This window comes from Malurus melanocephalus, unplaced genomic scaffold (genome assembly GCF_030028575.1).
Source record: "Malurus melanocephalus ecotype Western Australia unplaced genomic scaffold, MMel_1.1 scaffold_370, whole genome shotgun sequence".
NCBI lineage: Eukaryota > Metazoa > Chordata > Aves > Passeriformes > Maluridae > Malurus > Malurus melanocephalus.
Window position 1 is genome coordinate 204,862 of NW_026623602.1, and position 16,576 is coordinate 221,437.

Consider the following 16,576-nt stretch of genomic DNA (forward strand, 5'->3'; position numbering starts at 1 on the left):
AACTGTCTGAATTCTGCAGATGAAGCAACAGAAAAAATCCATGCAGATTATTCTTATTTGAAGTAACGACTCAAAGCTACATGAAGCCAAGAGCTTTTAATCATGTCTGAAGAGCAGCATAATTTCTTGCCTCAGAAAGTATCTCTGCTCTTGGTAACTATTTCTATCATACTCCAAGCTACAAGACAAATCTAACCCGATGACTTAATTACAAACTCACCAGTAAGACAACAGTTAAAGAACATGTATCAACACAAGACCTGTTTGAACAGCAGCATAAAAATGAATTTCACACAGCCTACAGYTCCTTTATGTGCTCAATTCTGCACWGACACATAGAGATGCCCCTCTGAAGTGGAAACCAAACAGCTGCACTCACAAAACACACAGAGGAGCCCCCCCAGCAGGGCATTCCAACACTCCTGAAGCACTTCTGTGTGGATTTGTGTTCATACACATGAGAAAACCTGCCCTACCAGCTGCAGACAGCAAATACTATAATTTTTCTGAAACTGAGATGTAATTCAGTAAATAGCAAACACTTTCTTGATTGCTCATRTGAACCACTTCTAATAACTAACTTTAAATGCAACGAATGCAGTGCTATTAGCTTAAGCAAAAACTAAACAAAAGGAACATCATTAGCAACAAAAAAAGTTACATACAACACCCTAAAAACTTGCTGAAACGTGATAGGACTTTTTAATAAAGGTTTTATATATTCAGTCAACAAATAAGTACAAGTTGTAAAAGGGATTATTAGCTCCCTACTTCTGAAAAAGCAAGTAAACAAACTTTAGTTCTGTTTTCACTGTTGTCTGTGGAAACTGTCCTTCAACAGTTTAAGTTTATTCAGGGAGGAAACAGCTCCTATTATGATCAGTTCAGAATTCATTCATCGAGATTCTGACCACTCCAAAAATATTGAAGATGTATTTTGGATATAGCATTTGTTGGTAACCAAGCTCCATTTCATGGTGCTTACAAGAAAGACCATAAGTGGAATAGCCTTACTGAAAGATGGCACACACTGAACACATTTKAAAGTGGATCAGATAAAGTGAAAAGATGGGCTCGCAACCCAAGCAAGCAGTTCAGGCTGGATATAAGGAAAAATCTCTTCCTCACAGGGATAGTCAAGAAGTAGCACTAACAGTTGCACAGTCTCTGTCCTGGAACAGCCTGGTCTGACCACACAGCTGACCTCATGCTGAGCTGGAGGTTGGACCGGACACATTCCCATGTTACTTCTAACTTGAACTGTTCTATGATCCTTGATTGCCAAAACTGCCAATCAATGGTAGTGTAGAAGGAGCTTGGTGCAAATGGCCAGTTTCTAATCCCCAGAAACTGAATAGAGCAGCAAGCTATGGCTAACAAGTGCCACAACACAGCAAGAAATTTAGGAGAGTGTATGATCCTAAATCTGTGCAAAATGAGCAGAGATTGTCAGAAAGTTAGGAACAAAGTTACATATGTGCCTGTATAGCYAAATAATGACATTTTTGGAGCTTGKTATTTTTTTATCCATGGACTCAAACATCAAGGTGTCCTATATCAGAAGAGATTATATTGAACTTGTTGCTCTAAAGAGAGATATGAAAATCCTGTTTCTTGTAATTTTAATTTATAGCACTTGAACAGCATCTGTAGTGAGGCATAAAAACTGTTTCACATGTATTTAATCAGTATGATTATACACATGTTGTCAAATGTCTCTTTTCTGGTCTTCACTCCATGCCATCCCTGTCTTCCTTTCCAGATTCTCTGAGTGTGTGCAAGATATGCTGAAGCAATGATTCAGCACRAGCTAAACCCTTTTGTCCCAGGGCATTGTGGATCCCACACACCAACCAAACCTGTTGGCTGTAAAATTCATCTGTATCACCCTCCACACCTGTCTGCAGCCATAGCAGCGTTCTATCCATGGCAACTTTGTGAATGTTGTGAACAAGTTCTCTGCTCTAAAYCTGCTTTGTAGAAATYACACTTTTTACAAGGATGTGTAACTCTAACAATCTGCAACAGACACAGTAACAGCTACAACTGATGAACATATTTACACAAACATATTCTGTCTTTAATTAATCTGCAATGACATATAGAAATACTGACTCCAAATCAACAGCATGCAAGAAATTTAGCTGGCAACCCTTTTCCCATAATTATCATTCTTAAAAATAGTGCCTTGAAAACACTTCCACTTCAAAAAACCTCAGTAGGGAGTGCTATGCTAACAGGCTTGTTCGTAACAGCAAAGTTCAAAGTCMCATCACATTTGTGACATCTCAGCCACTTCTCACCTCTCACAAAGAGGATGGAAGGTTCTTTGCATGTTCCACTTTCACATCTGTCAGGATAAACATACTTACGGTTCTCACTCCTTCAAAATAATATCCAGCTCAATTTTAAGCTATTAAGATGTCCCTTTGAACTGTCTGACAGTTGGCAAATATAAAAATTCCTTTTGGGGAGCTTTTAAAGTTACAGGGAGCAATGGGTAATAAAAACCTAAACCTAATGAGCTTTATTTCAAAAACAAAGACAGTAGAATTGAGCAGTCATCGATCAAGAGGAATCCAGCTTTTTCGATAAAGTACATTTTTAATTTGTCCTCATATAGAAAATAAAACCAGAGGATTCAAGGTAGGCATTATGAGTATATAAAGCACTAAATTACATCTGACTTCACATGTCAGTGATGCCCATGTGATCAATAATCAGGAAGCATAGAACAGATCATGACTAATGAGTCACACTGGACAACTTAAAGAGGAGAGGAAGCAAACTTCATTGAATTTAKAACTCCTCCAAATCAGCCTTTTACAGGACACTTAAAGATTCCTACCAGAATTCAAAATGCCTGCTGTTGKCTATAACTTATTTAAAAACCACACACATGCATATTTTGGTGGAAGAATCAAGCCTTTGATGCAATTTTTCTTCTGCATGAAGTCATTTCATACTCCTTAAGCATGGAGTAAGGAGAGCTTTTTGCATAGACCAAATTTTCTTATTGTAGGAAACGAGAAGAGCTGAGGCAGAAGGTTACAATTGATTTCCTCCAGTTTGAAGAGCTAATTRCTCTGCAAGCTTCAGTACTCCCAGTTGTACTTTGCAATATAAATTAAAATTGGATCCATATTTGATACAGAATCTGTGAAAAGGACATAACATTTGCAACTGATCAATTATTTACAGTGCATTTTCAGCTGTGAACAATGTTGAAGTGTCAAGCTACATAGAAATTCAAAGGTTGTTTAACTAGTCATARTGATATTATTTCCTGTTTCAAAGAAAACCAAACTTGCCATTGACACTAATATGAAAAAAAAAAAAATCAATAGATTTTAGTAAGGAAATTCAATTCTTTTTTTTGTTGTTAATTAGTTTGGTTAAGACTTTATTTCTATTTTTTTACTGGTTGTTAGATAAACTCAGCTTGTTAGTTTATATGGGAGAATCACTTAATTTTGTAATGCACTTGTAAGACATTATTCAGAAATTGAAGAAAAGGAAAACTGATTAGATTTTACAAGATCCCTACCAGTTAAAACTATCCTATATGAGGATGCAATTCCAAAATGTTCCAAAAAAAAACACATACAATCAAAGCAACAGAGAAAGAACAGTATTTGTAGTAAGGAAGTCCAGATCTCAGCCTGAGCCTGAATGGACTAAAGYCAACATAAACCTGTAGTCCTGTCCTTGTATCTTTGAAAACTCATTCATTAGGACATTAAACAAAACATGAAATCCTTGTACTGTCTTGGGACAAAGAAAAGTTTGTTGAACAAGTAAATAAATTTCAGATTATTGTATTAAGGTGTCATTGCACAAGTTATATAAGGAAAATGAGGCAAGTTYTTATTTAAACATCAGCAATTCACTGGCCTGGGAAAAGGAGAAAAAAAATAAGAAACTTTTGGAATAAAGTAAAACTTTATGTTGCAGTTGATGATTTAGACTTATTAGGGGATGCCCAGGGCAGGATGGAGTCACCATCCCTGGGGGGATTTAAATATGTGTGGATGCAGGGCCATGGCTTAGTGGCAGACTTGGCAGCATTAATTTTACAGTTGGACTCAATCTTAAGGGTCTCTTCCAAAATACACAAATATCCAAGTCTGTGATAAAGCAATTCACATTCTCACACCTCCTTCCATGCCCCAAAAAAGTTCGGGACAGATGAGGGAGAGACATGGAAGGGGGCAGATGCCTATTTAAGTACTAGCTGCTTTCTTTCCAGCTTGATAAATRATGTAAGAACATTGCCAACAATATYTATTCTTCCTTWATGTTCAAAATCATGAGAAWGCCYGACTGTTCTTGCTTTTTTTTYAAGCTGCCCYAAACTTTATTTGAACACATAAARCATCARCATACAGTTTGAACATCTYACATTTTCTTCATCAAGGTCTGTTAAAAGATTTACTATTATATATATTCATCAATCCCAAATTCCAGCACACTTCTTGGAGAGATTCCCTGGCAGCACCTTCCYGAATAAGGACAGGTAGATTCATTGYCATCCAAGATTARGAAGTTCTAYRTTGTCTATTTTGGGTTGGGTTGGGTTTTTTAACCCCTCTATTCACCTTATTCTCTTYAGAAGGTTCCTAACAATTTCTTATRCAYCAGGTAAACAAAATTCAAACTCTGAAGTCATTAATGCAATAATGTCATTAAAGAAGACATTTGGGTCTCCTTCAGCAAAAATCACAGACAGGTTTCATTCCTGACTGCCTCGTATGTGCAGCCAAAATGGTAATAAAGATTTAACACCACTTTTGTCTCCCTTAGGAAACACTACTCTTGATTCCCTGGCATGCCTKTAGCCATATCCATCTGTTAGGATGGCTTCATGCCCACTTAAAAACTGGCATGCCAATTTAATAAGGACATAGGTGTCATCTGAATACAGATTTAGAACAAAGCCTTAAAAATAAAGCCAGTGAACAACATTCTTTCAATGAGGTGAGACTTCTGATGGCAGACARTGCTCAATTAAAGCTTTGTGCTTCTTCACAAAGGACATCTGTTCACAACTGCAGCAATCTTCCTATTAAAAGTCTTCCCTCTTTATCATTTGCAAKTTAACTCTTTGCTTTACTGGGAATTTCAAAAGTAACAAATTTAAAGTTGTATAATTTTCATTAATTGTTAAATCTAAATTAAAATTTCACAGCTCAGATAAGACCACAGAAAGGGAAGGTACCACAGGTCACCTACAGATTCTGACAGCACTGCAAGATGCAAATTCCTTTTGCCTCCTGGACTGTGATATGAACATGAAGGAAGGAGAAACACAAGGATCCTGTGAGGCCAGCACACAACACCTGCTGACTGTTCCAAGTGTCAGCAAGTGAGGCAGGATACACAACAGGCACAGCAACAACAGTCCCAGCACACACTGACACCAGGAGCAGCTGCAGAAGCCTCCACCTCACAGCTTCCAGGTTCACCTTTAAGTTTCTCCCCTTGGAGGGGCTGAGTAATGCCAGGTCCAGAGCAGCCAGAACTTCCAACACTCCCCTGCTGTACGAGACAGCCTTTTCAGCACTCGGTGCCTTTTCCAGCTTGCAGTCAGTGCAGTCTGCCAGGCTGCCACACAGCCTTGTCAGCACATCCTCTCTGGCAGAGTCACACCWTTAAGGTTCCTTCCAGCCCAGGCCATCCTCTGATTCTGTGAATATTGATGAATTCCAACTCTCATGTTTCTATATTTCATTTTACTGACACCCAATATATGTCGTWTCAACTTCTTAATGTATTTGTTCTCTTTTCTACCTAGAGTAATTTTAAACCATATTTTACATGTACATTCAGAAGTTCATTGTAAAAACTAGTTAACCTAACTTGATTTCCCTCCGTGTAGCGAGATTTTTTGAAAATGTAACTAAAAAAAATAGCATAGTGGATCAAGTCCAACAAAGTCTAACAAAAAGTTATCAGTAGCAATATCAAGCATGTCTCCTACTCCCCCAAAACCACCAGTAATGGCTTTAACCTACAGGTGTTCATCACAAATGTATGAAGATAAATACCTAAAGTTATACTTGTGTCATACTTATCTGTATCAAAACATTGCAGGAATAGAACTGGCAAAAAATGAATACAGGACTTGAAGTGATATTTTAGAGGTGATATATCTCTGGAAAAAAACCACAATAAATAAAAAAGCTAAATACAAAACTAAAGACTGAATCTACAGGAAAAGCTGGGTTTCAATACAGAACCTTTAAAAGGAATTAATGAAAAATGACTAATTTCAGTTTTTCCCCAGTAGCTAAAAACAGGGGGAGTCACTTAACTTAACATTAACAATCTCCTATGCTCAAGTATTTTAAATGTGGAGAAGTTGTGTTGAGTACAGTAAACAGGAAAAAAAAAATCACAGAAAACCCGCACAAACCCCCAAAAGCTTAGGTTTAGGAACTCAAAACAGTAGGAACAAGATTATAAGATTATAATCCTAAAAATAGGTATCTGTAACTCAGTTCTGACCATAAGAATAAAATTGAAAGATGCTTAATTAGAAATTACTYCTTCTACTGTTTTTTTAAACCTTGTGCTTAACAGTACTGAAGGTAAAAACAATACATTGTATCAACACCAACTAACAACATTCAATTAATGAAATGAAACAAAGTATTTCGGAGGTAAACTCAGTAATGTACACGAGTGTTGGGAAATCAGTGCAATTATGGGTGTGTGCGAGTACTTTTCTTGTTTAAACAGTAACAGAATAGAAAGAGCTCTTCAGTGAGGAAAAAAAAATTGCTGTAGTCTCAGCATTTCTCCTGGCATCTGGCAAATTAACCCCTGGTGCTAACATATGTCTCCTGCTGCTGTTCTTCCAAAATCAGCAAGTGGTTTGCATATGCTGAACATGCAGCAGCCGTGTCTGGAGCCACAGTGAGCACAGAGCCTGCATTTCCAGCCAAGACACCGAAACTCCGTTGCCACCCTGCCAGTGACCATCTGTGTGACCTACTTAGAGCTGGTGTTCTTTGGGGAAGATCTCTGTGCTCTGCTACAGCACAAACCCCTCACCAGGACTGGACCTCGAGGGAATACGAAACACCACTGTCAAACACACTCATYTCATCATATGTCGAAGCACTTTATATTCATTTCACACCAATAAAAATCAGTTCTCCCAAGATGACTCATTTACAAATTTCAGCATAATGCCAGTAAGTATTTCAGGGCCATCTTAGAGAAAACATCTAGCTCCAAATACTATAAACTCAGCAAAAAAATACTGCAATAAAAATTCTATATTATTTATAAACAACTCTATCTTAATTTGCTGCTCTCTAACAGAGAGGTGGTGGGGAAATTTTGGCAATAAGTTTCCTATTAATAACAAACAAACAAAATAGTAACTCCTGAAAAGTAGTTTTCCATGGAAATTAAGCAATTSTAACAAAAATTTTTCACAAGAGGGACAGAATAATCCATTACATCCCACTATACAGAATGAAAGATATATGACAGGAGACAGTTCCTTACATCATAAATGAGACTCTAAAATCCCATTAGAGGCACTCRTATGAGACAAGACAACCATTTATTTCTCACTGATATTTTAAAATCATAAAAGATCAAGCAATCTAAAAGCAAAGCGTCAAAAACTGAGAAGATTTGTTGTCCTCTGACCAAGAAGGACATAACATTTTCTAAAGACAAAACTGCATAAAAGTCTGTTCATGTGCTCACACATCCTGTTAGAACATCCCTAAATGCTGTGGTGAAAGTACATGAGCAGTGGAAATCATCCATCATCCTGCACTCAGCCCCTCAAATAYCTGCACCACCATAACCTCTCCAAGCTGTGTTATAGTTGCACAGTGGGAACAAGAAATCAATTCCTCTACAAAAAACCTGGCAATGTAATTTAAAGGCTGCTAAAAGTGCTTTAGTGCTGCAAGGCCTTTGAAGATCAATTACAGCAGAGGTGCACGGGACCACGTTTCCTATCTGATGAAAGCACTCCACGAGCCTACAGTGGAAACTTTGCAATGCCTGGGAATACATACCAATAAATTCAGTTTACCCTCAAGGTTTCTAACTTCAGGTTCAGTTGTAACTTATTTAATAAAGACAAATTTCACTGGCTTTTTTATTATTTTTTTGAAAACACCTTCCCATGTTTTCACAAGTCTGCTTCTTTAGAAAATGCTGTGAATATCAGTGGATCAAAGGATAGAAAAGCCAGTATACACAATCCAATTGAATTATAAAGAAAATACCTCTGGGAATGGATGAAAATTAATTGAATTGAAACTGCAATGAACTACCTGTAAAGAGACTAAAGTCTGGAGGAAAAATGGATAATCTGAAACATACGCAAATTAATAGACTGCGCTGTAATTAGTAGTGTAGTTAAATATATTCCATGTTCATGGCAGAAAAAATACTACCTGTTCTAGATAAATGTGAACTTTAGTTAATGATACTGTTGGCAGTCTTACCTTAATTATCAGGCTGCATCCTATTCTGAGATAGCTTACATGTGCTTTCATTCTTGTAAATGACCTTCCAGCTCATTGAGTGCAGTAATGAATCAGGCGGCGTCTACACCCTACACACTCTTGGTTCTCTACCCAATTAATTTGAAAATCAATTGTATTTAATGAAGAGCAAAAAAAAGCATCTTTGGAATTTTCTATTTTAAGGCATGGMAATATAAATGAAAAAAGATTTGTTTGCTATTTACTGTGCACATGTTGCAACAGCACAGTATAGAAATGTTTTCAAACCACTGTAATATTATAGATTCTTAATTGTGTATTGGTCTTTTCACATTCTTCAGTGCATGCACTTAAACATGAGGTGGACTTCCTCCTCTATGGTAATTACAATTTGAAAGCTAAAAACAAAATATAAATGCAAATAAAAAAAATCAGTTAGATAAAAGACACCCTGTAATTATTACAAAGATGATTTTCTGCCATTTGTAATGTGGAAGCAGTTGGGTGAGAGGGAAGATATTAAGACCATGACCAAACAGAGAAAGTCCTACATGAAATGCCCTAAAAGGTACTTGGGTAACACCATTGAGACAATAACAGCACTGATAGTTGATCATACTGTGTTAGAGCAATGACAACTTCATGGAATGATCTCAGGAAAACAAAATATATTTGCAGGAGTCTATTTGGCCCTGACCAGGTTGCACCAGGGATGATGTACAGGTATGCCTGCCACTCCAGTAAGAAAAAAAAGTAAAAAAGCAAAGTTGTCAGTTTCAGGCATTTTAAAATTCACAATAATGGCAATTCTAAATCCTACATTACCAACAAAGAGCTGTTTTATTCTGTCACTTCATCAAACTACATACAAAATATTTAAATGAATGTTTTCATGTTAGTAAAAATATTCTCTGTTTAGTACTATCATGACATAAGTCATGGTATTGCTAAAACAATGTGTCATGATAAAGCTAAAATAAACAGGGYACATTTTAATTTTATTTTAAAATTACATCAACCTGATTTCTCTGTTTTGTGCAAGTGCTTCTYCAGAGGACTTTTCTTGTTTTAAACTAATACATGAAAAAAACCAACCCCAAACTTCATTTCCCCAGGCTCCTCTAAAAAAGAATATCTAAGTATTGGTATATTATTATATATCAAGTGTTTCTATAGTAAGTATCATAGTAAAAATATTTTAAGGCAAATCTTGCACATGCCATCACCACAAGCACATAAATAAGCAGTTAATTTCACATGCTATCAAATAGATACATTTTAATTGTCAATTATTTGTGCAAGTCTKGGTCACAATAGTCAGATATCCAAGATATAAGTGAAACAGCAGGGCTGACAAATGAATCAAGTGTGACAGGCTGCCTTCATGCTCTCACGTGCTTGGTTTTGCTATGAAGGGTCTGACGACAGCAAAAAATAGAGGAGGGGTTTTGGACAATACATTTTTTTTCATCTACAAATTTAAGATTAAATGAACCCACTAACTACCTGTCTGGGAAAAATTAAAATGTAYTAATTATCTGGTCAGCACTATGTAAACCCCACCATTTATTAGTTTTATAGAAGGTCCCCAGATTAGAAATCCTCCTAGCAAAATTTCTTATTCATTATTACCTAAAAAAGACTGTTACAGAAACCATGTCCCCTTTTTAGAATTCACAGTGTGTTCTGAGGTAGACATTTCCATGATGTACCAGCTATATATTTCAAGACATCAGACAAGCTGCATTTACAAGCTACCAGCAATCTATTATTATTATTTATCTGCAAGTAGTAAAAGCTTTACAGAGTATTTTGCATTAACAGACCACAGCTRAAGCAAAGGCCTGTTAAACCCCTGAAAAAAGCATCACACTAAGCAGWCTATAATGAGAGCTTCTTGGGAATCCAAAACCCACTCTTTTCTCTTCTGGAACACACAGAGGGATGGAAGAAAGGAGCTGTAGGATGTACACTAGAGAATAGAACTGTGAAGCACACAGTTATTGTGTGCTCAACTGTTTTCCTTCTGAATCTTTATTAGGGTTTTATTCTTTGTATCTTTATTATGCAAGCCTGGGATCTGGTGTCCAGACCAACACACTCCTGAACYATGAACCAATAACAACTGCATTTCAATCAGACAAATTTCTTTAAAGAAAAACAACTGAACCAAAAAAAAAATATAGCTTACACTTAATTTCTCAATATTAAACACAGTCAGGGTAGCTGACTGAATTCTAGTAAGATCAAGAGTTCAAAAGAGTGCCTGATTTTAACACAAGAGTCTTTCAGTCTTGTGAGGGGTTATTTTTCCTTCTGTCTAAATGCTGCTCACCATAAGAACCACAGATAAAACTAAGTCTGGCACTTGTGATCTTAGAGGCAGCAGCAGTAAAAGCAGCTCATACTGCAGTGATATATCAGACTCTGCTTGCAAAACAGAAATACAGACAACTACTGAAGAAAATTGTGAATACAGGATTAGAACTGTTTGAAAATTGATTAGGCTCTTCTCTTAATAGTTTGGATCAGTGTCTGGAGATACCTAAGCTGCTGTCACTCGAGTTTCACCAACTCAAAGGAACTGTGAATTTACACATAGTTTAAGGACCTCACAGCTGTTGACCATGAAACTATTAATATATAGATAGGTGAAAACGTTACTTAATTTATTTTAAACTGTAAAACCAACTACATTACCAACTACATTATTTTATTGTAGTGGCCTTATAACACAACAGACACAGCAAGTAATTGTTAAAGCTTACAACATACATTTCAGTCTCAATGGAATGCAACACAGGTCTGAAAATAAAGTGTAATTTTTATCTGTCCTGGCTAGTTAGAGCTGCATCACTCTCCTGGCAACACAGAATGAAGTGAACAAAGCAATCCCCTCTCAATCTACTCACACACAACACTATTTGCAGCYCACTGTTGTACTGTCAAGTTCCTGGAGTCATTATCTCTAAGTTGTCAGAAATTGGAGCTCATCTGTGTAGTCTGTGTGCCCTTCAGGTTCTGAAGGTTATCTACACAGCAAAAAGGTGGTGAGAGAGAAGCAACCATGCACTCCACAAGAGAGGAGTCAGAACACTTGACACTGAGATGAAGCAAAGCATGTAAAACTTGGATTCTCTGACAGGATTCCTTCAGCAAAAATTCACTTTTGCTGATAATAGGAAGGAAAACTAAGTACAATGCTGATGAAGACATTTCAGTGTCATTAACACTCCTGAGACCTGAGAAAGACACTAAGTTCTCACAGAGRTTGAGAAGCATCGTAATTCCTGTAAGTGGAAATGCTGCATTGCAGCTGAGTACACCACAGTGCAATCAGATTTTTTTTGTCCCTTTCCCAGGCAGAGGCCTTATATAACATCTGTGTTTACAAGGTTTCACTTCATGTTCCTATTCCATTATAGACCTTAAAAGGTGTTGAAAGGATATATAGCTCATCCACCTAACCACTAYGCCGTAAGGAAACCACACAAAACTGCTCCTCTGAGACCCACCTGTTCCTTGCTCTAGGCCARCAATCACACTGTGCACAGCTCTTGCCATCCTGTGGAAGGAGATGAATCCCCTCTAGAGCTCAAACTTCTGGCATTCACACTCTTTCTGTATTTGTTTCACTCAATTTCAAATGTGAATTGCACAAAATATGTCACCAAAAATTCTCACACATTTGTTTKAAGTCTTAGAGGCATTTTGTATTTACCTTGTTTTTTAAAAAGGTTGCTGYGTACAATTTCCTTCATGGACTGCACTTTCTGCTTCTGTAGTTTCACTGGTGGAATGCAAGTGTAGAATTCATACAGTAGTTGGCTGTAGGACAGAAAAGAAGAGCAAAAGATGTATTTCTAAACATTTGTCTTTTTTAAACTTGCATTTATTTCTATATCACAAATATTGACAAGACAGCAGTAACAAACGTGTGTCCAGGGACCCACCACTGTCTTGGTCAAATAGGAACTGGTGTAGTTTTGTGGACCTAAACTATAACCTGGTCTATGAGAACTCATTGCTAGGAAATGTTCAAGAGTGACTCACCTCAGTAACTTGGCATCAAAAACCTTCTCAACATCGTGAAGGACTGATGGGATGTACTTCAAGGCAGCAACCTGAATTGAGATACAGAACACGTCAGTTCTGTGTGTTTGTACATGARCATAAACAGCACTCAACCAAATACACACAAAACAAACTGTTAAACTTGGACTTCTTTCCCCTGACTGAAATTTTATATCACRTTTGAATATTAGTTTCAGCAGGGCTTTTATACTAGGGATATACAGAGGAATTTAAATACAATGGTACCAAGTGGATCTTATTCTCTTTGCAGACCAGTGAAAGGGTTCAGGCTTTGTAGATAATCTCTTTATAGCCCACTAAAGTGTAATTATGATGCAAATAATTAAACCAAGCACTGTTCAAGGCCGGAGCTGTATCAATTCCATCCCAGGAATGTGGCATGCAGGAGGCAGAAGTCAGGGTAACAGTCATCCACCCACCCCAGTGCCACCCTTTCTAGGACAGATGGAAAGGGGTGTAAGTCCCTAACCAACCATCTGCAGTGAAGCTAGGCGATGGTTCATCTTTTCCTATCAATTTCTGAGGAATGTTTTGACAGCATAGTGAGATAACCAAACCTTACCTTGACAAGGGTAAGAGACAAGTTACTATTCTTACATGGACAAGAAAACTTCAGCAGGCAATCTTCAGGCTCAAGATCAGCACTAACACTTTAGGCTAATATCCATGAAGACCACCTTGCAGTATTTTACTTCACTGTGCAGCTCTAGGGTATAAATTCCTACTAACATKTTGCTGAAAACTGAGTTACAGTGATGTGAAATTTTCTATTAGTGATCTGATAGAAGGCTAKCTAGCTTCACTGTTTTTATTCTGTATATTTATGCAGCAATCTCCTTGTTATAAATGTAGTGTCTTCMCTGAGAATGAGAGGGCTAGAATGAAGACAATCAGAGCACAGCTTTCTTTGGCACTCTTTTAGACCTTTTAAACTCAATAAAGGTGTAATTTTATTTGTATGAGCTTCTACTGCAGTAGCCAATTCAAAAAAAACAAACAAAAAATTTTCAAGTGCTGATTGAAAAAGAGAGAGGTTCATCTGCAGCAAGGGTGAATACAGTATTTCAAATAGATTCAATGCCAGCCTAAGATGCTATCTGTACAGTCATTCTCCTGCAGATCTGACCCYACACTCATACACAAACCTGGAAATGTCAAAGTAATGTTTAAAAGCTGTTGCCACTTTGACAAAGAAATTGTATCTTCTACCTAGCTTGGGAATAGCCCCAGGATATTCAAAACATCCATATAAATATCTGTTTTGGGCTAGAAACAGGCTCCAGCTTTATTTCAGTCATGTGTTGTTCCTCACTTTTCAAACAACAAGCACTGCATGAAGAGACTGCACAGCAACATCTGAATTTCATTTCATRGCAATTCACAGGTACTGGGAAAGATGTTTGATAAAAGACAGCCCACCAGTGGCCACAAAATATTTCAAGCAGTGCACCACTGACACCTGGTCTATTGTGCTGTCTGACTTTCACATATTCCCTGTTCTACACTTGCATGAGSACAGAAGTGGGAAGGATAGAGCTACCACCTCTCTGCAGATCGAGAATTCCAGCTGAAGTACAATAACGAGTATATCCCCTGCACTATTTTAGACTCCCAAGTTTCATTTGCAATAATTGCTTCAAATGATGCACTATGGACACAATTGAGCACTGCCCTTAATGAAGTCATAAAATCTCCTAGTCAGCAGTACAAGATGTTCTGCATTCTTCAAACCTTAAGAGATTAGTTTTTTAAGCAGGATACAGATAAACCCACAGCACTGCAGAAAATTATTTCTTACATATACAATATACTGTTAAATTTATTTTAACCTTTACTCCTGACCAAGCTTATTTTTAGCTGCCCTCTTTTTGCAGCATTACATTATACATATTCATGAAATTCGAGTACCCATGAGATGAAAAGTACATTCGAAGAAATCACTGGTGCTCTGTTTCTTAATCTAATTGTACTTGCCATCAAGGCAACTTTAAGAAGTCACTGTGCCATCCCYCATTGTGCACCACAAGCCAAGCAGCACTGTCAGTACCTTTCCAGGCTTATTCTCTCATAAGAAAACTGTACAGAGATRCATGAAGTCCTTAGAATCTACTGCAGGAGTAGGATGGGTCTAAACTGTGTGGGAAAGAATGAGAGAAAGGCAGCATCTTCCTATTRAATTACTTTTCATACTTTTCAATGCCACAGACAGTTTCTTTTTCCTATGTTTCAATGACCTTGAGAACACATCATCTAAGGTTTCTGAAAGCACACTCAGCATTCGGAGTTATGCTTTCTCAAATCAGTGCCTAGGAGCGAGCTGGGGAGAGCTGACATTTGCAGCAGACAAGACCATCTGTAGGTCAAATGTAGTGTGTCAGTTGGGGAATGGAACAGTTGGAAAAGAAGCAGGGCCTTGATTTGTAAATTAAGGTTGAGAGCACAAGCTKGTCAATGAAAGGGCACACTAACAGACTACAAGTCAGAAGTCAACAGTAGGACAACCTAAAAAAACAAATAATCTRAAATTTAAAAATAATTCGTTCAATTTTATTCCCCAGAAAGAGAGGGTTATTAAAACAGACACAAAGYACATATGCTGGAAATGACKTTTTTTTTYCCCACTGAGTGTTCAGAGAAARGAAAGAAAGAACTGACACCTCCCTACTTCCTCTCACCCCCAGAGCCTCCCTCCACCAAGCTATTAGCAGGTTCTGGGAACTGATTTCCAGGTTTCCAGATTTCAAGGAATCTCTATCCTAGAAGTRTAGATTTCATGGAAAAATATCTCCAAAAATTACAAAATTTGCCAGCAGCGGCTACAGAAAAGTAACTGATAAATGCAAYAAAGCTGAAACATTTTCCCTGCCAAAATAAATTAAAGAAAGGTTTAAGTCTAGGACCTAAAAAGCCCTACCACCCTAAAGACAGCATAAGTTCTGAACTAATTGTTTCAAATAATTACAAGAATAACCTGTAAAAAACTCTTAAAAGGACGAATCCTACACCTGTACATTGAAACTTGAGTGATGAACTTAAAACACCACAATCTCCACTACAAGGGCCAGCCTGACAGTACCATCCCATGACCTGCACCCAGGCCACTCTGCAGCTCAGATGGTTGCTTTTAAACATCAGCCAAGTTGGGATATTGAAAATACAATCCTAATTGTGGTTTAATTTCTTCATGCAATGCTGAAGTTGAAAAGCATTCTGTCTGCATCTTTAAACAAAAAAAAAGAGAACTTAACCAACTCCAGAAGTTTGGTTTATTTTTTTTTTTTTTAAGGCTAATGTGCATTAACATGTACATTTCCAGTGCATCAACAATAAATTAACAATTCACTCTTCAGCTGTTCAAAGCTTATATGGGCAGTGCTGAAAAACAGAACCAGATATCTGCCCCTCTCAAAGCTCAGGCACTACAAGTCAAAGCCTCAATCCACTTCACCCAGCTTTAGCACAAGGACTGAAAAGAAGATTTTTAACTTTTTGTAAACCTATACAGCATTTAATAGATTAGGAAGCAAGATTTCAGTCAGTAGATAAAGTTAAATTGAAACAATAAAGTGCTTCTGGCACAGATGAGGCTGTTCCATATAACATGTAATTTTATAAACAATTCTTTCTTCAGTAAATTAATTTTCAACGCAAGTCTAGCTGAGATTCTATCAGTAAAAGTGATTGGGAAATCACTACTCGCTAAAATACTGATTTCCAAATGAAAAAAAAAAAAAAAAAAAAAAAAAAAAAAAGGAGGCAGAGACCAAGAAATCTCAGGTTTCTAAATAATTCTTAAAATAATCTACAGTTAAACCTGATAGGGATTTGGACAATTAAGGATGAAATAAGAGTTAAAAATTCACATTCTGCAAAGTAGTTCAAGTTTCAATATCCTGAGAAACCCAATTACTTCAGCTTTCTTCAGGGTGCCTAAAAACTCCTTCTCTGATATCTTCAAACCATAATCTACTTGAACACATTCAAGTGAGCCTACCAATCCA

The 16,576-nt window shown here is 37.2% G+C and overlaps 1 protein-coding gene across 1 annotated transcript in view; it reads right to left on the bottom strand.

The window, feature by feature from the left end:
* DOCK2 (dedicator of cytokinesis 2) overlaps positions 1-16,576 on the bottom strand; it is a 153,912-nt gene that overhangs the window by 101,433 nt on the left and 35,903 nt on the right. The window contains exons 24-25 of the mRNA XM_057378678.1: positions 12,534-12,604; positions 12,202-12,308 (exon numbers count right to left, since the gene is read on the bottom strand). Coding sequence (XP_057234661.1) covers positions 12,202-12,308; positions 12,534-12,604 — 178 coding nt within the window. The remainder of the gene's footprint in view (positions 1-12,201; positions 12,309-12,533; positions 12,605-16,576) is intronic.